Genomic DNA, 27500 nt, shown 5'->3' on the forward strand with positions numbered 1-27500 from the left:
TTAGTATCCATATGATGTTACTCCAGCTCAAATAAGTATGGGTGGCCATCGAATTCAAATGCCTCGTCCGTATTCTCGAAATCAGCTAAATATTCGGTATAACTTCCAAAATCATTCAGCTACGCTTTGTGTTACTCCAAGCGAAACATGGCAGCTCCCGGCTTGCCCCACGACAGCTGACTTTTCCCGCCAGGATCAGCAGGCAGTTGGAGGTAAATAGAAGCGCTTCCATTTCTCTCTGTATCATAATAACGATATGAGCCTGTGTCTCTGTATCATATAATAACGATATGAGCCTGTCTCTGTATCATATAATAACGATATGAGCCTGTCTCTGTATCATATAATAACGATATGAGCCTGTGTCTCTGTATCATAATAACGATATGAACCTGTGTGTCTGTATCATATAATAACGATATGAGCCTGTGTCTCTGTATCATATAATAATGATATGAGCCTGTGTCTCTGTATCATATAATAACGATATGGACCTGTGTCTCTGTATCATATAATAACGATATGAGCCTGTGACTCTGTATCATATAATAAAGATATGAGCCTATGTGTGGCAGAAATAAGCTCTTTCCAGCCTCTGTTCCAGCCCGTTGCGTGGCTCTATCTCAATACTGCAACAATTTCAAAAATGTCTGCTCTAATTAGTTAGTTAAACATAACAAAATATGAAAATAAGGTCCAGGTTGAAAAATACAGAAATTTTCCTTTAAATAAGAAAAGCCACAACACAAGGTACTGCAGCACACAAGGTACTGCAGCAGCACCTTGGAAACCTTCAGTAAAGAGGCCAAACTAAATGAGTAACAACTGTAATGAGCCAAGCTTTCAGATACAGGGGGTGAAGAAAATAAGAGAAATGCCGAACAACCACTAGCACCCTTTGCCTTCTGAACAGCTTCACTGCTCCGTTAAAAGTGAGTGTAGTGAGATGTCTTCAAGAAGGAAAGCTGCCACTTCTTTGAGGGATAATAGAGATGGAAGTCTTCTTCCCATAAAGCTTCGATGTTTCGGTCGGATTATCATGAAGCCACTGTTGATTTTGTTTGGCAGTGTGTGAAAGCATAATAATAATAATAATTTGAATGTGAATATGGGGAAATCGTGAGGGAGCAGTGTGTGCCTTTAAAGTGGCTGCATATTGCTTGGCTGGTACACAGCCTCATGTGGCTTTGAAAACTCGCATACAAAAGGGTTTAATGTCAGTGCTCTTCTCAAGCAGATGCACAGCGCTAAGTGGCTTTCAGATTCATATGAAGCACCTGCGTAGCTGCCTTTGTAATTGTGATTTAGTTACAGTGCACTCCTCTTATAGTGATCACCGTGGGACGGGTCAAATTGATCACTATAAGCAGATTCCACTGTACTTCAAAGTTAGAGTCCCTTTTCATTTGGTGTTTCTATTATTTTCTCTACCCTCTGTATCATTTCTGCATTGTGCTCAAAGTGATGATTCTTTTTGTTTCTTGATGTTTCTTCTCCTCGCACCACCACCTCCACCATCCATGTCTTTGGCTGCGTTCAGCCTCTGGACTACGAGGCCACGGCGTTCCACACGCTGCTGATCCAGGTGGAGAACGAGGACCCCCTGGTTCCCGATGCGGGCTACGGCCCCAGCTCCACCGCCACCGTCCAAGTCACGGTCCAGGACATCAACGAGGGCCCCGTCTTCTTCCCGGACCCCCAGGCCGTCACCCGGATGGAGAACCTCTCGGTGGGCAGCTTCGTGGCCGCGCTCAACGCCACAGACCCAGACACACTGCAGATACAGAGCATCAGGTGAGGACCAGACACACTGCAGATACAGAGCATCAGGTGAGGACCAGACACACTGCAGATACAGAGCATCAGGTGAGGACCAGACACACTGCAGATACAGAGCATCAGGTGAGGACCAGACACACTGCAGATACAGAGCATCAGGTGAGGACCAGACACACTGCAGATACAGAGCATCAGGTGAGGACCAGACACACTGCAGATACAGAGCATCAGGTGAGGACCAGACACACTGCAGATACAGAGCATCAGGTGAGGACCAGACACACTGCAGATACAGAGCATCAGATGAGGACCAGACACACTGCAGATACAGAGCATCAGGTGAGGACCAGACACACTGCAGATACAGAGCATCAGATGAGGACCAGACACACTGCAGATACAGAGCATCAGGTGAGGACCAGACACACTGCAGATACAGAGCATCAGGTGAGGACCAGACACACTGCAGATACAGAGCATCAGGTGAGGACCAGACACACTGCAGATACAGAGCATCAGGTGAGGACCAGACATACTGCAGATACAGAGCATCAGGTGAGGACCAGACACACTGCAGATACAGAGCATCAGGTGAGGACCAGACACACTGCAGATACAGAGCATCAGGTGAGGACCAGACACACTGCAGATACAGAGCATCAGATGAGGGCTTGTGGTAAATCCGAGGACTGAGACCAAATGAGACTACATTGAAATTGAGCTGCAGAACTGTGCGTGTGTGTGTGTTTGTGTGTGTGTGTGTGTGTGTGTGTGTGTGTGTGTGTGTGTGTGTGTGTGTTAGAGACACAGAGAAGAGAGAAAAATAGGACAGGGAGTAAAGAGAAAACGCGTTAGAAGAGGAGGAGAGAGCGAGTGCACAGGCTCCTCTCTCTCGCTCATGTGATTATTTGAGTCTCCGGAGTCTCTGCTTGTTTGTCCGTAACGCCCTTTCTAAGAACATATGGTGCTAGCAGCCGCATGAGGGACGTAGGTGCTTGCAACAGATGTTGCACATAGGATTTCACGCAAGGGGTCCATGGAAAAACCAGCCGGGCGAGTCACCCGTCGTCCCTAGCGTCGTCAAGGTAGGCCAGAAACGGGTCCCAAATAGACGAAAATCTCTTAAGTGAGTTAGTCCTCAGGAACCTGAGTCTCTCCATCCGTATCACTGAGGCCATGTCCATCAACCACAGCTGAAAAGAGGGTGGGGAGAGGGACTTCCATTCCTTCAGAATGAGTTTCTTTGTGACAATCGCCCCCTGCGTCAGAGACTGCTGCACAGCCGTGAGGAGGAGCAGAGAGGATTCAGAGCAGCCGAAGATGGTGAGTTCCGCCTCCGGCTGGAGGGTTATTTTGTAGGCCTAAGGCTTAGAGTACCAGTCAAATATTTTGCCCCAGAATCAGGACAGTGACGGGCAGAACCAAAAAGCATGAGATAGTGTGCCTTCTGAGATCCGACACCTATCGCATAGTGGGGAGACAGAAGGATGAATCTTGTGCAACCTATGCTTGGAATAATGAAGACGGTGAGCGACTTTAAATTGGATCAGCTGGTGTCTGCTGTTAATTGGGCAGAGTTGGACCATAGCCAAAAACTCATAATGCCCTTTCTGATTTTCATTCAGCTTCATTCAGTGCAGCTTGGCAACACAATCAAAGTGTTTGCTTTGACGGCGCGCTGAGCAGCAGCACTTCAGCTTCTCGGGTTCAAGGGCGCTCCTGTCGTGTGACTGAGCTCGGTATCGTCCTCACTGTGTCTGCCAAGTGGCTCAGCAGAGGTGAGGTAGCATGCGAAATAAAGTGTCAGCCAACCACAAGTGGAGTCTACCACCTCTAGTCTTCTCAAGTTTCTCCACCACCTCGATCTCTCTCCTGTCCTCTCCTCTCCTCTCCTCAAGCTTCTCCACCACCTCCACCCCTGCGTCTGGTGCTCGCTCGCTCTCTGCCCGTCTGCTTTATCAGTTTATTTACGAGCGAGGCTTTGTGAATAATATGGTCAAGCCATTCATCCGACTCAATAGATATTTCTGGTTCTGTTACAGAGAAATCCTTCCCTTAATTATTGCCACCAGTATTAGGAAGTCCATTAGTTTCATCATTTCACTATGAAATTATTCCTCCTGCTGCCAGAGACCCATTGCCTGTACTGAACTTATTTTTACAAGGTGGAAAAACCATCAGTGCATTTATTGGCTTTTTGGCCCAATTTATACAGTGCTCAATTTAAATTGCTCTTTTTACTGCACCATTGGAGTAAATACTTTGGGATAATAATGACCCAGGGAAATAAAACCCACCAGATCGTGACTTGACTGCTCAGATTATTGGTGCTGTTTATGTGCTGTAAAGCCTGCTCACTGAGTCAGCATCATGTGGACTTGCTCCTCTGAACGTTAGCAGTCAGGACCTGCACTCATAAAGCTTTGATAAGTAGTGGTCTAAGATCACCTGTTCTGGTCACATGAGCGTATAAACTTCACAGTGATTGAATACTAGTGATAGCAGTCCTGCTCTGAGACACCTCTGGAATACTGGCCAGGGTTTTCCCCAACTGATCTGTCGGGTTGGTCTGGGCCTATCGGCATACATTATGGTCTGGATCGTCCCTGATATTTGTTTCTGTGAATTTGCTATGACACATTTGCCTTCCTTTGGTGCAGTTTAACAATTCAGAAGAGCAACTTCATGTCCTGGACCAATTGATAATGCTAAATGTACAGCAGTGAGTGTAGAAGCCGATGTAGAAGTTCAGAATCAGACTGCCTCTTTGTATGTAAATCATTGACCTATATATAATGGACCAACGGAGCTCATTGACTTTGACACAGCAAAATGAAGCTCACTTCCCGATATTGTTTGATTTCGTTTGATTGGTTGAATGGATTAATGCTACACGGAAGTACGAGGAGAGGGGGCGGCTGCCCCTAGCGGCTGCCGGGGGAGTTTCCGAATTTGCCCTGTCTGTCTTATCGCCGTAATGCATTATGGGTAGTCAGCTACTTTGGCTAATGGTAGTGGCTAACGCTACTTACCGGTACTTTACATTGCAGTAAAACGCCACTGAATGACCAAATTGATTTAACTTTTAACAATTTCGAGTAACACTGTTTCCCTACGGACCCTCAGCGTTGGTTAGTTGTTTATAACGTGACTATATTTATAACGTTATAACGTACTCCGGTTTCTGGGCTGAATCCAATGGTCTGAATACAGAGAAGGCTTAAAGCTTTATCTAACGGTATAGATAACGTTAAATGGCCCGCCATGTTATGAACGTTAGATGTATGGTATCTATATAGTTACGTGTGTCTACTAACATTATTAAAATATCATAAAGTAACGCTATTTTCTGATAATTTGCTTAACTATTACTTATAGTAGTAGTAGTATAGCTACCTGATGCCTTGCGGCACATTGCTGCCTCTACCGGTCTTAAGTACGGTATTACTGTTCTTATTATCCGATGTTTGTCGTCAATTTTCCTCGAAATGGGGCTATAATTTGGAAAACGGAGCACGTTAGAGCATGAAAAAGACTTGAAATTGTTTTTTCAGACCATAAACTCATTTGGAAAGTGTTTATTTATGACATAGACCGAGAGAGAAGTTGGCTCGTTTCCCATAGAGTTGATTGGATGTTCCTGGGGAGTGCTACACAAACTGCGCCCCCCACTGGCCATTTGAAAGAATGCAATTTCCGCATTGGCTTCAAAAATACAGGGAGGCTGAATTGGGGACTGAATCAAGGCTGATTTCAAGCATGGACATGGTGATTTGATTGTTTTTGGTGTATAGCCTACACTAGTGTCCTCTAGAGAGAGAGTAGCATCAGCGGAGGACCAAAATGCTTGACTCATTAGCCAATAAACAGCCAGGAAGGGGTCTCGCACTACTTTTGAATGCTAAAATAAAGCTGATAATGTACAATTTGATAAAAAAATATATATATATCTAAGTACAACACAAACTGTCCATTTTGCTGCAACTCGACAGTGCTGCTTAATCCAGAACCTTACTTCCTGGAACTCTTGAGAGTAAAAAACTGGTCCATTGGAGTGAATGGAGATGTCACGACTCACGGGTCTGGCCTACACATTTAGCCTCTGCATTGAGAATGAAAATGATTTCAAATGACACCATCTCCATGAAACTAATTCTTGTAATTGAAGGAGACTGTGCTAATCCCACAGTAGATTTAGCTCTATTCTGCATCAGCTGTGATAAATCAATGATATCATCAATGATAAACTGATGACATGAAGTTTGCTCGAGCTCCAGAGTATTCAGCTGGTCCAGTGTATGTGACTGGACACAGTGCATGGCATGCTGTCTGGCAGTGAAGGCAGTCTCATATAGCCACAGGTCTCCAGCCTCCCACCTATCAACATTTATGTCCTTATTCTTCTGTCTATATTCAGCTATGACGTGCAACTTGCTTGTCTCCGCGTGTCCTTCAGGGGAAATTGGTTTTCTCGAGAACACATCTGCTCCCCTTCAATTACACGACAACAGAAAAACTCCAAGTGACGCATCAATCAATAACATGTTGCTATTGAACTTAAAGAGCAGGTTTGGAGTGACTCATTCAGGTTGAGAAAGGTTAGCGAGTTTCTTTGTTCTTTTCTCCCCCCCCCCCCTTACTTTTCCTGCCTCTGCGCACGCACACACACACACACACACACACACACACACACACACACACACACACACACACACACACACACACACAGACACACACACACACACACACACACACACACACACACACACACATACACACCAATAGAGCATGTTAGCCCTGTCTCCTCTGGGTAGTCCCATATGGAAAAGATTTTACTAAATTTGTATATGTTTTACCTGAAACTTGTAAGTAATATGTAAGTAATATATATGACAGTCAAACCAGATATAAGATCCACAGTAAATTTGTGTAAAGTGAAACTTATATAATTTGGTCACTTACAAGAACTATATATGACAGTAAATCTACATACAATATTCTTAGTAAATTTGTGGAAAATGAAACTTATATGATTTGGGAACTCGTAAGAAATATATATAACAGTAAATCCACATACAAGATCCTTGGAAGATTTGTGTACTATCAAACTTCTATGAGTTGGGCAACCATATTGAAACCGAAATCTTGCAAGTGTTCAAAAAATTAAGTCATCGTAACATCACCCATTGATTTTTGGACATCCCAGTTTTTAAGCTGGGAGTATGGCCATCGCCATCTTGGGGTTCTTGCGCAGCTCGCACGAGACGGCACAAGATCAAGGGTTTCCCACAGAGCCGTAGCTGCATCAGGCTGTAAACATGTTTAATCTAGTTGTAAAGTCAGGCATTTTAACATGGGGGCGAATTGGGAACGATTCCCTTTTGGAGCCAGCCTCAAGTGGCCATTCGAGGAACTACAGCTTTTAGTATCACTTCCGGGGCTCCATCTGCCCAAGCCCGAGCTTGCCACCTGATATTAAAAAAAAAAAACGTATAAAACATTATGTACCCAGATAGCATCTGACTCTGGATCCGCCTCCAAACGGGAAGATCGGTTGGTTAGGTTTAGGCATTAGGAGATTTGTTAGGGTTAGGGTAAGCCAATCAGAGGCAGAATAGGGATGGCCATGCCTTTGCCATCTTAGGATTGTTTTAGAAGGCATCTAGGATGGTGAAGGCATGGCTGGGTTTAGCCATGAGGAGTGATGATTGGTTAAGCTTAGGGTAAAATATCAGGGTATAAGCCAATCAGAGGCAGAGTAGGGCGGGTCATGCCTTTGCCATAAAAAAAAATATTGTGCGCAGGACATCCTGCATCTTACATTAAAATAAATGGATGGATGGATGGATAGATAGCAAGATGATATTGATTCAATGTTGGAATTCCATCATAATAATATTTTTTGTTGGTTGAATATTCAAGGCTATAATAACATTGAATCAATGTTGATAGTCTAATTCTGTGCTTTTTCAATGTTGAAAAGACAACATTGAATTAATATAGATTTTTGGTCAGCTGTATTGCCCCAATATCATAAGTTAAGTTAAGTTATCCTTTATTTATCCCCATGGGGAAATTCATCCTCTGCATTTGACCCATCTTCTACTAGGAACCTTCCTAGAACTACGAGCAGTGGGCAGCCACAGTGCAGCGCCCGGGGACCAACTCCAGCTCTTTTGCCATTGCCTTGGTCAGGGGCACTGACAGGAGTCTTAACCCTAACATACATGTCTTTAATGGTGGGAGGAAACCGGAGCACCCGGAGAAAACCCACACGAACACGGGGAGAACATGCAAACTCCACACAGAAAGGACCTGGGACGGACCGGGGTTCGAACCCAGGACCATCTTGCTGTGAGGCAATAGCGCTAACCACTGAGCCACCGTGCCGCCATCATGTGTCAGTCTATCCGTCCATTCATTCAACACTTTAACGCAGACCTGGGCATTATGTGGCCCGGGGGACAGACCTGGTCCTCCTGATGGTTCTGCCTGGCCTGGGAGGTCTAAGACAAACCATACCATTTTACTTATGAAACTAGAAAAATCGAATGAGATCACCTTGCTGTTTGGAGTGATTTTCAAATATAATAAATGCTGAAGAATAAGTGCACAGTATGTTTTCTATCATTTAAGATATATAGAGCATTTGCTCCTAAAATGTGAGAGATCTACATATGTGTGGGGGAAAATGGAAAGTATTGGTTTTAATATTACTGTGAATTATAATGCCGTGATGTATCGTGTCTTTAATGGAATAATGCCAGGACCACACCAGGACTTTTTCTGGTGCATTTGCCCAGGTAAACTGCTGACCTACAGGTGACTACACTTTTTTTTATAAAAGGGCCACATTTCAGGGATTGGCCCAGTGGTATGATGATGTCAAGCCTTAGTATAATTGCCCCGGAATTGGCTTGAATATCTGCAGGCCCGCTCCAACCCATTACGCAGAGTACGCAGACTGCGTGGGGCATCACGTGACTGAGGGCACAAAAAAAAAAAAAAAAAAAAAAATTTTTTTTTTTTTGGTGCCCTCAGTCAGGCCACTCACTGAACAGCAGGCCAGGCGCCGCCTACTGGTTTACTAGTGGTTTTATTACTTTATTCAGGGTGCATCTCATTGTAAAATTGGACTCGGCCCAAATTGGGCTTCAAACGGCCCAAATTGGGCTTCAAGCGGCCCAAATCTGGCTTCAACCGGCCCAAATCTGGCTTCAACTGGCCCAAATCTGGCTTCAACTGGCCCAAATCGGGCTTCAGACGGTCCAAATCTGGCTTCAAACAGCCCAAATCTGGCTTCAAACGGCCCAAATTGGGCTTCAAACAGCCCAAATTTTTCGCCGCCGCCCTTCGGACGCCGGCACGCACGTCGGCCTGTATCGGCCTGGCCTGCTTGGTATCTAATCTATCTATCTATCTGCCTGGCCTGAATTATGATCCCAGTCCGCCCCTGCTTGCATGTACAGTTTAACAATCACTTGTTTGCTGACATGTACAGTAATTCTAACAATTGTTTGTTTCCCACATGTAATGAAATGTGAGATACACTAGTATCGTTCATAATTAATGATTTTGCAGTCTTTCGTTTGACAGTTATTGAAAGTTTTACGGGGGGGGGGGGGGGGCACCACAGAACAATTACGCTTAGGGCACCCAAATGGCCAGGAACGGCCCTGAATATCTGTCATATCTGTCATTGGGCAAAATTTCAGGGATTGGCCCAGTGGTATGCATGGTTAAAAAACAGGAAATGAGGTGTTGGTAGTATCGCCAAACTTTGGTAGATTGGTGTAATTTTTTTGTTTCTGAGGAGTGGGTGAGTTTTCGCCTAGGTGCAAAATTTGGTTAGTGTGGGCCTTAGGGTTTCTGAGATATACACGGTTTTATGGAAGGAAAATGTGTTTGTCCACGCAGGATTGAGTTTATGGATTTGCCTCACAGCTAAGGCTCCAAGCCTTGGGGTACAACATGAGAAACTAATTTTATCACCAGATTAAATTATAGAAAACATCAGCATTTATTATATTGAAAAACACAAACAGCATTTTATTAAGAAAATTAAATTATATAATTTAACCTGCTGTTATGTTATGTGTAGGACTGGCCATTTTGGGGGAAATATTTTCAGTAAAAATATAGCTGTCAATAAATGAAAATAAATCTTCAAGCATGCCAAAAGATGCAAAAAAAACATTACATGTCCAAAGAGCTTGGTTGACAAATAAAACCAGACAAACAAGCAAACACACGCACGCACGCACGCACACACACACACACACACACACACACACACACACACACACACACACACACACACACACACACACACACACACACACACACACACACACACACACACACACACACACACACACACACACACACACACACACACACACACACACACACACACACACGTTATGAGAACATGACAAATGGAAAGATACACACTCACGACACACCGCGCGTTTTCAAAAGAAAAGCCTTTTAGGCCATCTCATTCAATTTGTCTAGCTAGCTAGCTTCATATTAAGTAAAACGGTGTGGTTTGTTAGACATCAGAGCCATCACTGTAGAATGTTTATGTTGGCAAGTTAAAACCGTCTGTAATAATATGGCTCAGAGTGATCTAAGTTTAATTCAGTTACACTACAGAGCATTTTACGCCTTTATTTTGAAGGGTAACAACGGAAGTCTGGTCCGTGTGTTTGACTCGCTTTGACAGGACTGTTTGTTTGAAATGAATTTGAGCGCCATGGGTAACCTGTCCCCAGAGTCCAGCAATGGTTAATACGGCGAAATGGTCGCAGTCTGGAGCCCTTGGGTGAGTTACAACACGATCATGCCTTTATATTTTAACTGTTTGCAGGATATTGCAGAACTTTTAGTCTGTAGGCTAACCCTTAGCCGCTTAGCCAATGTATTACATTGCGTTTGTCGATTGTTGCTATACTGAGCGCCGGCTAGCAGCGCGGCCAGGCCGTACTAGTAAGTGAAATGATGATGGTGTTCAGACTCTGGGACTAACGCTAATTTGAGTTAGTGTTCTGTTAGATAGTTTTGCTAGATTGAATATTGAGTAACTTAGTAGCTAACGCCATTACCCCAGTGCAAATGTACCTCGCCTGTTTAGTTTAGCTAGCATGTTGAGCTAGCTCAAGTCTACATTTCTATAATGTACTGATGTCGTCCATGTAAAAGAGCATGTCATTGGCCATAATTATTAAATTGTATGCTTGGGAACAATTGATAAGCAGGCATGTTAGAGAAGTCAGAAGATAAGAAACCGAGGTGAATTTAGGATTGGCCGCTTTCAACTAAATAGCCTGTGTTTTTTCTTTGTTCTTTTTCCCACTGTTCTCTTGACCTACAGTGTAAAGGGCAATTTACTGTGATGTATGATGTCGCCACTGACCATGATCATATTCTATCAATGGACATTGATGAGAGAATTAATTAATATGATCATGGTTGGTGGCAAGCATCATAAATCACTGTACTATAAACTGCCCTTAACACCAACATCACTAAATACCTGTGTTACATTATTATTTTTAATTACATATACAGTCTACTGTATACAGTAGACTTAGTGTAATCAAGTTATAGTTTGTATTGTACAATGCATCCTGGTATACTGTGCTTTTTTGCTGATTTGCTACGTTGTCGTTTGGTCTCCTCAGGAACACAGGAGTCCTGTTGCTGACATCTCTCCAGAAGGTGACGGAACAGACCAAACAAATTCCATAGGCTAGCACAACAAAGGTAATATGACCACACTGGAATTTATACTCAAGCTTAAAGTCGAACTGAACCTGTTCGTCACGTGCATAATGAGTCCGTTTCAGACTGAAAACATAGTTTGTCTAAGATGACAGGTTGAGAGGCGGGTCATAGTATCATGTCGATGATTTTATTTGACAATTCTGGGGTCTGGATTGGGCTTTGGCCAATCCTGGCGTGTTCCGCCTCCAAACCGAGTGGGATTCAGTCGTGTTGTGGCGCTCCCCTCGGGAAGAGCCTTTTGACGGGAGGAGTGGATGTCAGCGACCCGCAGGCAGCCAGCTGTCTTCGTGTTGCCGAGCGGAGAGTGCAGCACGTCGGCCTGGAATCTCCGAGGTGCAACCCCTGACAACCAAGCTCTCGGATGCGCGCGCCACTATCGTTGCTGTAACGATACGATATCCCTGGAATGCGCGTTTTAACGAGCCACTTACATTTCTTTGCATTCTTAGAGATTATAGTTTTTGTTTTTTGTTCATGTTTCTAACAATTGGCCAAGTTAGTAGTTAGTTTATGGGATAGGAATTCTGCCAGATGAGAGGCACTAGGCGCCATTTTCGACTTAATTTGGAAGAGAAAATTATCCAGAAATGAAGATTTGATTGACAGCTGCATGTCGTGATATGATTGGTTGAAATGGGGTAGAAATTTGATAGTACTGGGTGACGTCAGCAAACTGTAAATTACTGTTATCAATGAAATCTTGAAAAACGAACTTTTGATGTGAAAAAGTGTGAAAAACTAAAGAAATTAGATTGTTGTGATTTGTTTTGCATACATTATTAAATAGGTGCACTGCATACCCAGGTATTTGAACTAAAAGAAAAGTCATTATTGGGTTCAGCTCGACTTAAAGGAGAAAGTCACCAAAAACAAGGCTGATTTATTTTGGACATGATCTCACACATCTGAAAACTGGAAACTGTTTTCCAGACATTCATTTAGTTTGACAGTTATTTATTTAGGGTTGATTTGAGTTAAGTTGTGGACCATTGATGTAATTTGTGCATGAATGACAACACTGGTCCACAACTTAACTGAACTGCCTGTTGTCAGTCTCTACATGTACATGTACATGTACAGTGTAGCGGTAGATTCCCTGACTACCAACACGAGGGTCGCAGGTTCGCGGTCCCCGTGTTACCTCCGGCTTGGTTGGGCGTCCATACAAGCACGATTGGCTGTGTCTGTGGGTGGGAAGACGGATTAGTTGTATGTGTACTCGTCACTGCACTAGCGCCTCCTCTGGTCAGGGCAAAAGGGATCTGGTGGGAATAGCGTGATCCTCCCACGTGCTACGTCCTGCCAGGGCAGCAGGGGGAAATTGGCCAAGTACAATTGGGGAGAAAATATGGTGGGGGAACAGAAAGAAACAACAAATATGTAGCTGTTAGCCATTTCCACTCATATTTCCATTGTTTTTGCCCATTTACAAGCTATGCATGCAGTCTTAGATTGTACAACACTTGCATATACCATTTAAAATGAACATGATGGTCATTAAAATATCATATTTAATCCTGTTTTCAACAGGCATAAAGGAAAGGAAACCTATGCAACTGCTTTACAATGTCAGAGGCCAACGTGTTTCTGTGTTAGTAACATTATTGTCGCTAATCCTAATTTTCCCTTTCACCAGAGGCTACGGCCGTAGAGAAAATACTTTCAGAATCAGAGAGGGAGAGCTGCAGAGCTTGCCTGGACTAGAATACCAGAAGAGAGTCCCTGGTGAAGTGCCTCAAATGTGCCTGAGGGAGGATGTGGGCAAACCAGTCAAAGAGCACCTCGTAAGTTTGATTTTGTATTCAACTAAAATTCAACTTGATCAAAAATATTCACTATGACTTATTTATGGTGATTTGTTATATTTATACCCCAGTCAATGGTTTATCACTGTTGTTCTTTCTCAAGGCACTTTATTTTTAATTTTATTTTGTTCTTGCGATCTATGGTTCATGATCACAGTGTTGTTGGTAGGCCCATTTTAATTCTGGTTATTCTCTATTCCACACTTGTTCTCACTAGGACCCCTGCAGATCCTGTTCTTCCATTGTGGCTACATGAAGAACATAGCCGTGGCTCCATCCCCGACCGCCAAGAACCGAGGTGTGTTCGTTGACGACCGCTGGACGTCTCTTCTCACATCACCTCAACAACCAGAACCTGCAGATTCTAGTTGAGCAACGTGGGTGCGCGAGTAATTCCATTTCTCTTTCCTGGATTTTTGTGAAAAGTGTTTGCTACACACCTGGAATTCAATGGAGCAGTTGAGATCCAGACGAAGAGTGCATGCAGCATGTATGCACCTTCAAGCTTGTGCACTAGTTCAGAGCTTTAAAGGAGAATTCTGTTTTTTTACCCCAGACCTTATTTCCAGCTTAAAATATGATGTTTTACTCACCCAGATATTTTTGGTTTCATTCGGATCCCCATAGAAGATATTCAGGTCCGAGTAGAGTGCTGGAACTGGCCAAAACGGGGCATATGTAGTACACACTGTAAATAACGTATTTTCTGCAACATAGCGGTTCATATCCTCATAATATCTTCCATAAATGAATGTGAATCCATCTATTCTCCTCCGGGCAGCCTCAATATCCTCATCCGGGGTCTGTGAATCCAACTCTTGCTCAAGTCCCGCTGAAGTCTCGTGAGTTTCCTGCTGACTCCTTTGTCTACCAGGGAGTCACCGCGCACCGGTGCCATTTCTTGAAAAGAGCGGACGACGAGGAGAGAGGAACAACAGGCCAAGGACGAACAAGCCGCTGCACGGCCGAGAACAAATGGTGACTGGTGGTGATGTTCCTGTGGACGCTATAACCCACTGTATGCCCACAGACGAGCTATAACCCTATGCCCACAGACGAGGAATGCCTCTGTTGGAGTCACAGACCCCGGATTAGGAAACCGAGGCAGCCCGGAGGAGAATAGACGGATTCACATTCGTTTATGGATGATATTATGAGGATATGAACCGCTACATTGCAGAAAATGTTAGTTACAGTGTGCACTTTGTATGTCCCGTTTTCGCCAATTTTGGACTGTTCCAGGACTCTACTCGGATGTGAATATTTTCTATGGGGATCCGAATGATACCAAAGTTATCTGGGTGAGTAAAACATCATATTTTAAGCTGGAAATAAGGTCCGGGGTGTAAAAAAAAGGAATTCTCCTTTAACGTGGACACGGCTGGGAGCTACGTAGCTATGAACATTTCAGCGAAAAACATTGTGTAAAGGACGTCTTTTTCAAGTCAACTTGGCATCTCAGGGCTTTCAGACACTTGGATTACGAGAAAGTTTGAAAGTTGGTCACATCCACTTCAATGTTGGCCCAATGGATAGAGAAGCGAGCTTGTGACCGGAAGGTCGGTTCAATATCCGGGACCGTCAGGATAAATCTGGGTGGGGAAAGTGAAAAGGCAGCACTTGCCCCTCCCTCATTACCACCACTGTGGTGCCCTTGAGCAAGGCCCTTAACCCCAACTGCTCCAGTGGAGCTGATCAGTGGCCAACAGATCAGTACTGGACAGCTTGTACTGGTCAGCTTCCAGGTGTGTGTGTGTGTGTGTGTGAATGTGAACAGGACGCTCTTGAAAAAGAGAGCAGTGCTCTCAGTGAGACTACCCCTGTATAAAAGAAAGAAAATAAATTGTGTCGGCTTCAGGAACGTTTTGTGGACTAAAAAACTTCACCTGACCTTCCACTGGCATGTGGGTGAGTAGATAATGACAATGATAATGTCAACTGTCCTTAAGTGTCCTTGGGCATATCATTTGTGACATTCCCTAATCCCCTTTTAGCCATTTATTTAGTCAGAATTCTTTCAAATGAATGTACTGTATATTCATTATTAATCTTGTGTAATTTAAATGTATTAGTAAATTATCTGCCAATTCCTAGTTACTAACAAACTTTCATGTCTCATCTATTTACTCGTTGATTTTGTGTGGTGTCATACATTGCAGTTGCTCCAAGTGTGAAAAGAAAACTGTTGCTATTCACCTTATATAGCCAAGCCCACATGACCCATCGTATCACGACTTACTGTTCAAAATGCTTGCTATTTTACCTGCTCAAACTAGTCTGACTTACATTATGAGTCAGACTAGCTGTATGAGTCACAGGAAGTGTAAATACAATCGGAACTTCCGATTGTATTTACACTTCCTGTTAGTCTCTCAAGCCAGACGGTCTCTTCTACATAAGGTGAATAGTTGTATGAAAAGCACAAATATTATTATTATTATCATTATTAATAATATTAACAATGTTTTTGACAACAGAAACCTGTATGAAATTGTATAAATAAAGTATATATTTTTTATACTGCTATGGTAATTTTCATTGTCGGACATGTAAAATTTTTATAAAAAAAACATAAAGAAAGTATATTTTACCATACACTTAACATACTAAAAACATATATATAATGTATATGTTTTTTATACCTATATGGTAATATTAATTGGCTGACATATAACAATCTTAGAAAAAACATATAAAGAAAGCATACTTTTCTTTTAAATTAAATGCATTTTACATACAAAAAACATAGATATAATGGTATATATTCATCTATAAAAAGCATATGTCTCATATAATTAAAAATTACAAACATTATATTGAACATGTATGGAAAAGACAATTTCCCATGCACTTTCCTTATATGCTACATACATGATGTTTACTTGATTTATATATAATTACCTTAATTCTCTTATATGAGAAGAATATGAAAGGGGCCACTTTCAAGAGTTTACATATAAGACATACAATACATATAAAACATAAAGATTTGCTATTGGAGGCAACAAGACTTCATATATGTTTCTTCTATTTGTTTTTCCATATGGGGTGTTTTCGATGTCTCCAGTGCAGACAGCAGAGGCAGCGCGCTGTATAGCCTACAGTTAATTGGCACAGGCTCAGCGGCCGGCCTATTCATAGCTTTCAAGGGGCGTTACGTAAGTACAAGGAACGCCCATTCTGGCGGTCAAAACTCAAAACAACAATGGCGCTGAACACTGACCAGACGCAGCTCCAGCAAAAAGCGGGCTTTTTTCCACCAGTTTCCAGTCAGGAATATTTAGACCATCTATCAAGCGTTGAAAAAGAACGATATCTAAACAAACTGCACGTTTTGGGCACTTCAAACAAACCGAACTATCGTTAACGTTACTGTCCAACACATGGCAGTTCGGAGAAATTGTTTCACAACAAACTGCGTGCGGAGTGCGGACTCGTTTTTATAATGATGTGGAGAGAGAGCACAGCCCTCGTCGCGTGTGAAGAGAGAGGGAGAACGGGTGAGACAGAAGCAAACTATTTTTTGCAGATCTCAAAAGCAGGTAAACCACTGTGGGATTAGTGAGACTATTGCTAAAAGAGAAGATACTGTAGTGATGCCTGTGCTGTCGTCCGCTCAAACAGTACTTAGCAGTACTGTTTGACCGTCAGGTGGGCGTTCCCGGCAGCACGTAACGCCCCTTGAAAGCTATGAATAGCCTATAAGTTTAAATAACTTACGATTTGATGTCTGTGCTATAGCCCAAGAGCCGCTCTCAGTCTCCGCGCCGAAAAGGAGAGCAGAACAGCTTCGGTTTTTCGTTTGATCCAGTCATCCACGAGCATAATTGCTGGTGTTGAAATGCCTCTCGTATTTTTTAGTTTGCTGAACTAAATCAAGTTGCCTTCCCTTCCCAACCAACTCCAACTTTTCATTCAATGTTAATCTGGCAAATGGTGTCACTAATAAAGCTGACACATCCTCTGCATTGCTTGCGCGGCTGCCATGAGGCTGACTTAGTGTGGTGAATTCTGCCCCGCCCCTGGAGTGTCTTGACTTGTCGCAAGTCACATGACATGGGCTTGACCACACAGAGGGCAGAATCTGTCATAGAGTCAACGCTGAGCATGCCAATCCATTTAGAGGGATGATATGATTGGTCCATTTTACTGTCACTCAAAAAATATCCTCACGGTGAATTCATTACATCAACCCTCTGTGAATTTAGTAGAGGCCACGCCAACCAGAGAGCTGCACTGAGCTGCTATTCTTCCCAACAACACAGAGGTGCAAAATTCTAATAGGGTCACACAAAGGGCTTCATTCAGTTAACCCTTCACAGTCCAAATCAAACTGAACAGGCAGTTTTAAGGGCTTATTTACTCAGAAACATGTTTGTTTAGATGATGATTGTCAATTTATGAATTAATATAATAAAATTACTTTTCAAATTGTATTTTTTAAGAACATGTTAGGCCCGTTAGGTCCTCACAGAGGGCCTAGAGGGCCCTGACGGTTCCCCACTGCGTGAACGCCATATTTGAACGTCCTTTCCGGTGCTGCAAGTGCAATGCTGTAAGATGCTATACACCAGGCAGTTTCCCACACATCATTTCACCGTGACAGAAGTATCCCACATATTTTTTTTCTTTTCTGACCCCCCCCCCCCCCTCCCCATTGGCCAATTTTCCCCTCCCCCCTGTTGCCCCAGTCGCTGCTCCAACCCCTCTGCCAATCTGGGTAGAGCCATTATAGACTACCACCATGCTTCCTCCGACACATGCGCAGTTGCCATGCAGCCGCTTCTTTTCACCTGACAGCTTCAGTGTCACATTTGAAATGCAGAAAATGTTTCTGTGTGTTTTGAGGGAACTGGCTGTGGTCGCCTAGTGTTTACATGTTGATTTTTTATGAGCCTTCTCTAAAGATTGTGCTGGTGTGTTCTCTATGAAAGAAATGACAAGGAAAGGAGGGTGAGATGTGTTTGCCTTGCTCTGACTGTGTGTGTGCGTGTGCGTGTGTGTGTGTGTGTGTGTGTGTGTGTGTGTGTGTGTGTGTGCGCGTGCCTGTGTGCATTTGCGTGTGTGTGCGTGCGCGTGTGTGCATGGTGCGTGCGTGTGTTTGTTTATGTCAGTCTGTCGGCCCCAGGGAAGTGTGGGTCAAATGAATTTGACATGGGACACAGTCGGTCTGACTTGCTGGTCACGATCAGTAGCACCGCACTGCAGTGCTATAAGCACACAGCTACACACAGCTACACACAGCTACACACAGCTACACACAGGGCTGTATTAGCTGTGAGGACCTTCATTACCTACAGTCTACAAGCATTCCCTAACCACCTAGGTAGGCAACACGAGCAGCAGGGTAATAGACATGGCTTAATCCCTCATTCTAAAATAGCCTCATAAAGGAGTGAGGACTGCAGTAAGCACACAGAAAATATGCTGGAATAAAAGTTAAACATGTTAATGAATGCCTTTCAAATGAGTAATAATAATGATAATGTGATGCTTTATTGATGCCAAAACATGTCAACATCTTCCCTCCTCACAACAGCACCCCACTATACCCCAAAAACATGTCAAAGGTGATTGTGATCTATCTCCACACTATTTACCCAAACTACCTTCCCCTCCAGCAGTGACAGGACTGTGATCACTACAGCAAGCTGCTGAACAAGCACTCCACACTGTAATTTCACTCTTCTTTAAACATGTTTTACACAGAGGGACTTGAGATCAGCCTATAGACCGTTTCCTCCTTCAATTACATTAATGAAGATGTTAATTGGAGATACATCGTCAAATTATGACATTTATTGATTCTCTTTTAAGCCTGAGAGTGCAGGAAGATGCTTCAAAGAGCTGCAGCAAACAGGAAGTGGCTGTGCTGCGGAACCAGGGCTTCTCATTAGGCCGGTTTCTAGCCCGGAGCCAAGCAAGCAGGACCACGCAGGATTAACCAGGGCTACCTCACTTTATTCACTATCCCCAAAACAACATTACTGATATTTTCTCCCCTCAATCTTGTGGAGAAAGAGGTTGTTTAACTGCAAGGACTTAACATTTGATCAAATAAATAAGTAAATGAATAAATAAATAATTTGACACTTTATAACGCAAATCTGACGCCCTTACATCTCAAACAGGTCTGCTCCACGGCAACTCTGACCCCCTTACATCTCAAACAGGTCTGCTCCACGGCAACTCTGACCCCCTTACATCTCAAACAGGTCTGCTCCATGGCAACTCTGACCCCCTTACATCTCAAACAGGTCTGCTCCATGGCAACTCTGACCCCGTTACATCTCAAACAGGTCTGCTCCACGGCAACTCTGACCCGCTTACATCTCAAACAGGTCTGCTCCACGGCAACTCTGACCCCGTTACATCTCAAACAGGTCTGCTCCACAGCAACTCTGACCCCCTTACATCTCAAACAGGTCTGCTCCACAGCAACTCTGACCCCGTTACATCTCAAACAGGTCTGCTCCACAGCAACTCTGACCCCCTTACATCTCAAACAGGTCTGCTCCACGGCAACTCTGACCCCGTTACATCTCAAACAGGTCTGCTCCACGGCAACTCTGACCCCGTTACATCTCAAACAGGTCTGCTCCACGGCAACTCTGACCCCCTTACATCTCAAACAGGTCTGCTCCACGGCAACTCTGACCCGCTTACATCTCAAACAGGTCTGCTCCACAGCAACTCTGACCCCGTTACATCTCAAACAGGTCTGCTCCACAGCAACTCTGACCCCGTTACATCTCAAACAGGTCTGCTCCACAGCAACTCTGACCCCGTTACATCTCAAACAGGTCTGCTCCACAGCAACTCTGACCCCCTTACATCTCAAACAGGTCTGCTCCATGGCAACTCTGACCCCCTTACATCTCAAACAGGTCTGCTCCACGGCAACTCTGACCCCGTTACATCTCAAACAGATCTGCTCCACGGCAACTCTGACCCCCTTACATCTCAAACAGGTCTGCTCCACGGCAACTCTGACCCGCTTACATCTCAAACAGGTCTGCTCCACGGCAACTCTGACCCCGTTACATCTCAAACAGGTCTGCTCCACGGCAACTCTGACCCCATTACATCTCAAACAGGTCTGCTCCACAGCAACTCTGACCCCGTTACATCTCAAACAGGTCTGCTCCACAGCAACTCTGACCCCCTTACATCTCAAACAGGTCTGCTCCACAGCAACTCTGACCCCCTTACATCTCAAACAGGTCTGCTCCACAGCAACTCTGACCCCGTTACATCTCAAACAGGTCTGCTCCACAGCAACTCTGACCCCCTTACATCTCAAACAGGTCTGCTCCACAGCAACTCTGACCCCCTTACATCTCAAACAGGTCTGCTCCACAGCAACTCTGACCCCCTTACATCTCAAACAGGTCTGCTCCACAGCAACTCTGACCCCCTTACATCTCAAACAGGTCTGCTCCACAGCAACTCTGACCCCCTTACATCTCAAACAGGTCTGCTCCACAGCAACTCTGACCCCCTTACATCTCAAACAGGTCTGCTCCACAGCAACTCTGACCCCCTTACATCTCAAACAGGTCTGCTCCACAGCAACTCTGACCCCCTTACATCTCAAACAGGTCTGCTCCACGGCAACTCTGACCCCCTCACATCTGTCAGACCACTTCTTTATTCAATTCACGGTTTCCTTCCTCACGCTCCGTGTTCTCCTTCAGACGAAGCCTCGGGTCCTTCACACCGGCTCAGCTCTCCAATGAGCTGTCGGTTACCATGCCCGCTCAAAATGAGTTCTGCTCTCCATGTCAATGAGGCTGCAGACGCAATCTGCTCCTCGCTAGCCACCTCGCTAAAGCAATATATGCCCACTCTCATTCAAACCTTCTCATAACCCCGCTAGTCCAGCAGCTGAGAGAAAATGGCGCAAATCCAGAGATCCCACCTCACAGTGACTATCAGACTCTCCTAACTGCCTTCTCCTCAGGAGAAGGCAGGAGGAAATCAGCAGTGCCAAAGACGCCCTGGAATTATTTTCAGCTTTCAGCTCACTCCTCACCTCAACCCTCCCTCCACCCTCAACTTTGCATCCTTCTTCACTGATAAGATTTCTACCGTCTCGCCATGGATGGGCGGACGGACAGACAGAGTTGAGTAAATCTCACAGCTTGACGATAGAATTGAAACAGACCAGACATGTCCAAAGAACTTCCAGCACAGGGAGGAGTTATAGTTGGATCAACAAAGCAGAATGCCATAACTGCTGCGAATCTGATCAATAGAAATCAAACTAAATTAGCAATCATAAAGAGAAAAGGATTTCCTCTTCTCTTCATTGGGTCTCAAAGTGTTTCGATGTTGACACATGGTGCCATACCTCTGGAATTAGCCTGTTCAGAGGTATTGTGACTGAGCCCAGCCTGCAGCCCTGCTGTCCCCCGCATTTCTCCCTCTCCTCCAAAATACATTTAACCTGCTTTCTTCTCCTTGCTTTGAAAATAGAGAGAATCTCAAATAGTAATCCATTATTCAGCAGCTTCTCACTCTGGTCATAGTCAAGTTAAAAGAGATGGGACTTTAAAGAGGAGGTGTGGCCAGTCGGCATCTCTGGACTGGAAACTGTCAGGTGGCTTTGAGGAGGAGAGGTAGGGGAAGAGACATGAGCAGACAGGCCAGGATGACAGAGACTGTGTGAAGGAGAGAGGTGTTGAGAGTGCCTCAGAGGCTGACCTGAGAGGGTCAGATAGTGTGATCAGCCTCAGAGCTGCCTCAAATGGTCTCCATCTGTGCAGGCTAACCAACATAGAGAGAGAGAGAGAGAGAGAGAGAGAGATCTGTGCAGACTAACCAACATGAGGAGAGAGAGAGAGAGAGAGAGAGAGAGAGAGAGAGATATGTGCAGACTAACCAACATGAGGGGAGAGAGACAGAGGATGCAGGATATGAGAGAAAGAAAGAAAGAAAGAAAGTACCTGACTCTTCCTAAAAGTGTCTGTATTTTCATCTAAAATAGTTTTTATATGAATTACACAAAGGCAAAGAAAATATTATAATTTTTACCTGGAAAGACCATAGGCGGTCATTTTGACCTCACTGAATTTCCCAGACTTCTAGCCCTATTTTTTAGTCTATATTTCCACATTTTGGTGTTGTTTTGTCTTTTTAAAATAACACAATGAATGCATTAATCTCTCAATTGGGTATTTATCATGAGAGATTATAGAGTTTGGATTCGAGTGGTCAAAATGACCACTTAGTTACGGTCGTTCTAGTAGTTATGGCATTCTGGTCCTTCTATAGTGTTAATGGAGGCCTGTTTGGCTCAGACTGCAATGTGTCAGGTGACAGGTCAGATAGTCCGGGCCAGTCAAATATCCTGCTTGCCAGCAATGCAGCAAGTACAGAGTCGTGAGGATGAAACCGAAATGAAAAGGAAATCAATAATAGCCTACTCTGAACTTTTGCAAAAGTCACCCTAAAGTTCCAGGAAGTCCAAAGTGGCGTTGCATGCACACACAACAGCAGAGCACATTTGTTCTGCCAGAAGTTTTCCACAAATGAATGAAACAAAAAAAAATCGATTTAGCCTAGAACCATGTGCCCCATCTTTCTCCTCTCTCTCTCTCTCTCTCTCTCTCTCCCTCTCCCTCTCTCTCTCTCTCTCTCTCTCTCTAATCCATTTCCAGAACAACATGTGCACAGAAACAGATAACTCATTTCCGAGGGGATCAAACACAAATACAGGAAACACAAACAAACAGATACACAACAGCATTGCATAAACACAGATAGAGACCGACCGCTCGCTCACTCTCTCCCACCCACACCCACAGACCTCAGCTCTATACAGGGAAAATGGGTTATAATGACTCAGATAGTAAGTCACTTACATCAGCATCTGAAGGGTGAGAGTACTACTACTCGACAAACTAAGAGCATATGACCCAGCAACTTTCAGGGTAGCAACTCAGAGGACATCAAGCAGCTTTTTACTCATCATTACTATGCATTTTTGCAAATTCTCCACAGGAATAATTTCAGTTCATTACAATAGTTAAATCCCCAACATGTAGAAAGCTGCTGAGCAGCAGCAACAGCGGCCTCTACTGCCACAAGTCGTAATTACAGGATGCTGAAAATAGCTACTTCCCTGTTTGTACGTCGTTCAGATATCAGCATTATTTTACTGTTTCTGCTTGTACTCTTCCTCTCTACAGTCAATGTCAATGCTCCGACCTGCTCAAAGTTGCATAGTGCAGGAACAGGTGCGGTTTGGGTTGAAATTGAAATAATTTTTTTTAGAAGCTGTTATATCAAGTTAAAATAGTTACATAGTGGAGCTTTAAATGTCTTTATTAGATGAATACATGCACATATAAACATGTGATTGGTTACAGTGTCGTCACACTTACCGGTATACACATGGTGTAGCATTCTGTTGATGCTGCTCGTGAATCAATACTTGTGGGCATAGCATGTTCAAATAGCATCAAACTGGCATTAGCCAAGAGTCACAGGAGAGCCTTTTACTTGACCTGTACAAAACAGAGCAGAACACTTATCGGGCTCCTGAAGCCCCTCATTTACTAAAGCACCACCCATACAGGACAGGGCCATGTGACTGGCTACTGGGTGAGGACAGGACCATGTGACTGGCTACTAGGTGAGGACAGGACCATGTGACTGGCTACTGGGTGAGGACAGGGCCATGTGACTGGCTACTGGGTGAGGACAGGGCCATGTGACTGGCTACTGGGTGAGGACAGGGCCATGTGACTGGCTACTGGGTGAGGACAGGACCATGTGACTGGCTACTGGGTGAGGACAGGACCATGTGACTGGCTACGGGGTGAGGACAGGACCATGTGACTGGCTACTAGGTGAGGACAGGACCATGTGACTGGCTACTAGGTGAGGACAGGACCATGTGACTGGCTACTGGGTGAGGACAGGGCCATGTGACTGGCTACTGGGTGAGGACAGGACCATGTGACTGGCTACTGGGTGAGGACAGGACCATGTGACTGGCTACGGGGTGAGGACAGGGCCATGTGACTGGCTACTGGGTGAGGACAGGGCCATGTGACTGGCTACTGGGTGAGGTAGTGTGGCTACAGGACAGGGCCATGTGACTGGCTACTGGGTGAGGACAGGGCCATGTGACTGGCTACTGGGTGAGGACAGGACCATGTGACTGGCTACTGGGTGAGGACAGGACCATGTGACTGGCTACTGGGTGAGGACAGGACCATGTGACTGGCTACTGGGTGAGGACAGGGCCATGTGACTGGCTACTGGGTGAGGTAGTGTGGCTACAGGACAGGGCCATGTGACTGGCTACTGGGTGAGGACAGGGCCATGTGACTGGCTACTGGGTGAGGACAGGACCATGTGACTGGCTACTGGGTGAGGACAGGACCATGTGACTGGCTACTGGGTGAGGACAGGACCATGTGACTGGCTACTGGGTGAGGTAGTGTGGCAGCGTGGGCTGTCACAGAGAAAGGGTTAAAGATATACGTTTAGGGGGTTGTTCATGTGTCTCAGCACTTTTTAATGTCACAATGAAAACAAGCTGAATTACACCGTCTCCTCCGTTTGTTTCCCTTTCTGTTCTCTGTACTTCTGGGATGAGAGGAGGGCTGATCACAGGCCAATCAGATGAGAGGAGGGCTGATCACAGGCCAATCAGATGAGAGGAGGGCTGATCACAGGCCAATCAGATGAGAGGAGGGCTGATCACAGGCCAATCAGATGAGAGGAGGGCTGATCACAGGCCAATCAGATGAGAGGAGGGCTGTTTACAGGCCAATCAGATGAGAGGAGGGCTGATCACAGGCCAATCAGATGAGAGGAGGGCTGATCACAGGCCAATCAGATGAGAGGAGGGCTGAATACGGGCCAATCAGATACTGGAGATTTGTTTCTCATTTCCAGCAGCTGAGTACAGGTGTGCCAATCGTGTGGCGAGGGAGGAAGTAGTGAGTGAGTGTGAGAGAGAGAGAGAGAGAGAGAGAGAGAGAGAGAGAGAGAGAGAGAGAGAGAGAGAGAGAGAGAGAGAGAAAGGAGGCAGAGGGAGGCTTCAGTCACTATGCCAGGAAATAAATAAAACAATCGTAAAGGATGCCAAGAGGAACAGGGAGAGAGGGACGCTGTGCTGTGAAGCACAGATTGTTTTTCTTCCTGTTAATTACAGGGTTGTGATTTTCAACCGATGCAAAGAGGGACTATTTCGCGCCTTATTATGATAATACATTTTGTGCTGTGTGCCGTGTTACTCAGTCATGCTAATTTATGTAAATGACAGTATGTTACGCCAACTGGTGCTGTCCTCATTCAGTCGGTGTGCTTGATGTGTGCACATACAGTACGTAAACGCTGGGGTAGCTGGCTGGGGGCGTGGTCAGGGTGGGGTAAATCGCCCGTTCTCCCCATTCAGCATAGTTAGCATTTAGCTGCTAGCACAGCCCAGCCCATGATTTAACCCCCGCAGTAAACGCATGCACATCGGAACAGACGTCTATTACCTGTTCTAGAATCCCCAATCCTGTAGTGTAGAGCCACAGCACCGTCCTTTTGGTGAGTCAGCCCATTGAGATATATGGGGGGTTTTTACCCCACCCGCGCGCGCCAGCCAGCCGTATAACATTTTGTGGGCGTTCCCACACAGACCGACGGTCTCTATTCCTGCGGGTCTCTCTTACAGTGTGTATCTTTTGATTGATGTTCTCATATCAATTGCTCACACACACTCAGCAGCTCTCTGACACACACACACACACACACACACACACAGACACCCACACACACACACACACACTCACACACACACACACACACACACACACACACACACACACACACACACTCAGCAGCTCTCTGATAGAAACAGACTATTAGCGTTGGGATCAGTGCCGAGAAAGAGAGTGAGTATGTGTGAGAGAGAGAGAGAGAGAGAGACAGATAAAGAGAGTAAGTGAGAGAGTCAGCAGAGACTGAGGACACAGACGGAGTGAGAGAAGAAGAGCATGATACGTTTTCCCATAATATGCTGCCATTGCCCTACAACTTATGAGGGGATGAGTGTACACTTGTCTAAGTTGCAGTGCACTGCAGAAAACTGACACTAGGGAACGCAGACACTTTAAATCAATACTGTAGCAGGCTCTTTGCAGGGCTCTGCTGGTGTGTGTGTGTGTGTGTGCGTGTGTGTGTGTGTGTGTGTGTGTGTGTGTGTGTGTGGCTGTGTGCATGCGTGCTTCTGGTGAGGGGAAGAGAGAGGGAGAGAGAGACAGAGTGTGGTGAGGGAGAGAGAGCGACACGGAGAGAGCTACATTAACCTAAGTGTTGCACAAATTGATTCAATTTCGTATTACAATTTCATATCAGCAGAAAGTGTCTGGTTTATTTCACCCTATATCAAGCAGCAAACAGAGCAGAGGCATATAACCTTTGCTCCTCTTTATCTACCTGTGCTTACGATCATTTAAATGATTCAAACGAGATGCAGATCCCTCGGTCTCAGACAGTTGGCTGTTGATGCATTGTGCTTTACGGCCCCGTGGAAACAGCTGGGAAATGTGCGTTGTGTCGGCGCCGTGTGACACTGATCTTTGTCTCATTATGCATCGGCTTCCACTCACACACTGCTGTGCATTTTAATCAGACTAAACTAGTGGAGTGAAGAGCTGCCCGGCTTTCTACTGCACCTGCCTGGTCATGTATTCATTAAGTACGTTAGACTAAACTAGTGGAGAGAAGATCTGCCAGGCTTTCTACTGCTCCTGCCTGGTCATGTATTCATTAAGTACATTAGACTAAACTAGTGGATTGAAGATCTGCCAGGCTTTCTACTGCTCCTGCCTGGTCATGTATTCATTAAGTACGTTAGACTAAACTAGTGGATTGAAGATCTGCCAGGCTTTCTACTGCTCCTGCCTGGTCATGTATTCATTAAGTACGTTAGACTAAACTAGTGGATTGAAGATCTGCCAGGCTTTCTACTGCTCCTGCCTGGGCATGTATTCATTAAGTACGTTAGACTAAACTAGTGGAGTGAAGAGCTGCCCGGCTTTCTACTGCTCCTGCCTGGGCATGTATTCATTAAGTACGTTAGACTAAACTAGTGGAGAGAAGATCTGCCAGGCTTTC

The 27500-nt window shown here is 44.8% G+C and overlaps 1 protein-coding gene across 1 annotated transcript in view; it reads left to right on the forward strand.

The window, feature by feature from the left end:
* The window catches only part of LOC310792915 (cadherin-13-like), a gene marked incomplete at both ends in the record, with an annotated part of 254334 nt that overhangs the window by 173651 nt on the left and 53183 nt on the right, over nt 1–27500 (forward strand). The window contains one exon of the mRNA XM_083654682.1: nt 1541–1794. Coding sequence (XP_083510808.1) covers nt 1541–1794 — 254 coding nt within the window. The remainder of the gene's footprint in view (nt 1–1540; nt 1795–27500) is intronic.

Source organism: Poromitra crassiceps (genome assembly GCF_964638095.1).
Source record: "Poromitra crassiceps genome assembly, chromosome: 18".
NCBI lineage: Eukaryota > Metazoa > Chordata > Actinopteri > Beryciformes > Melamphaidae > Poromitra > Poromitra crassiceps.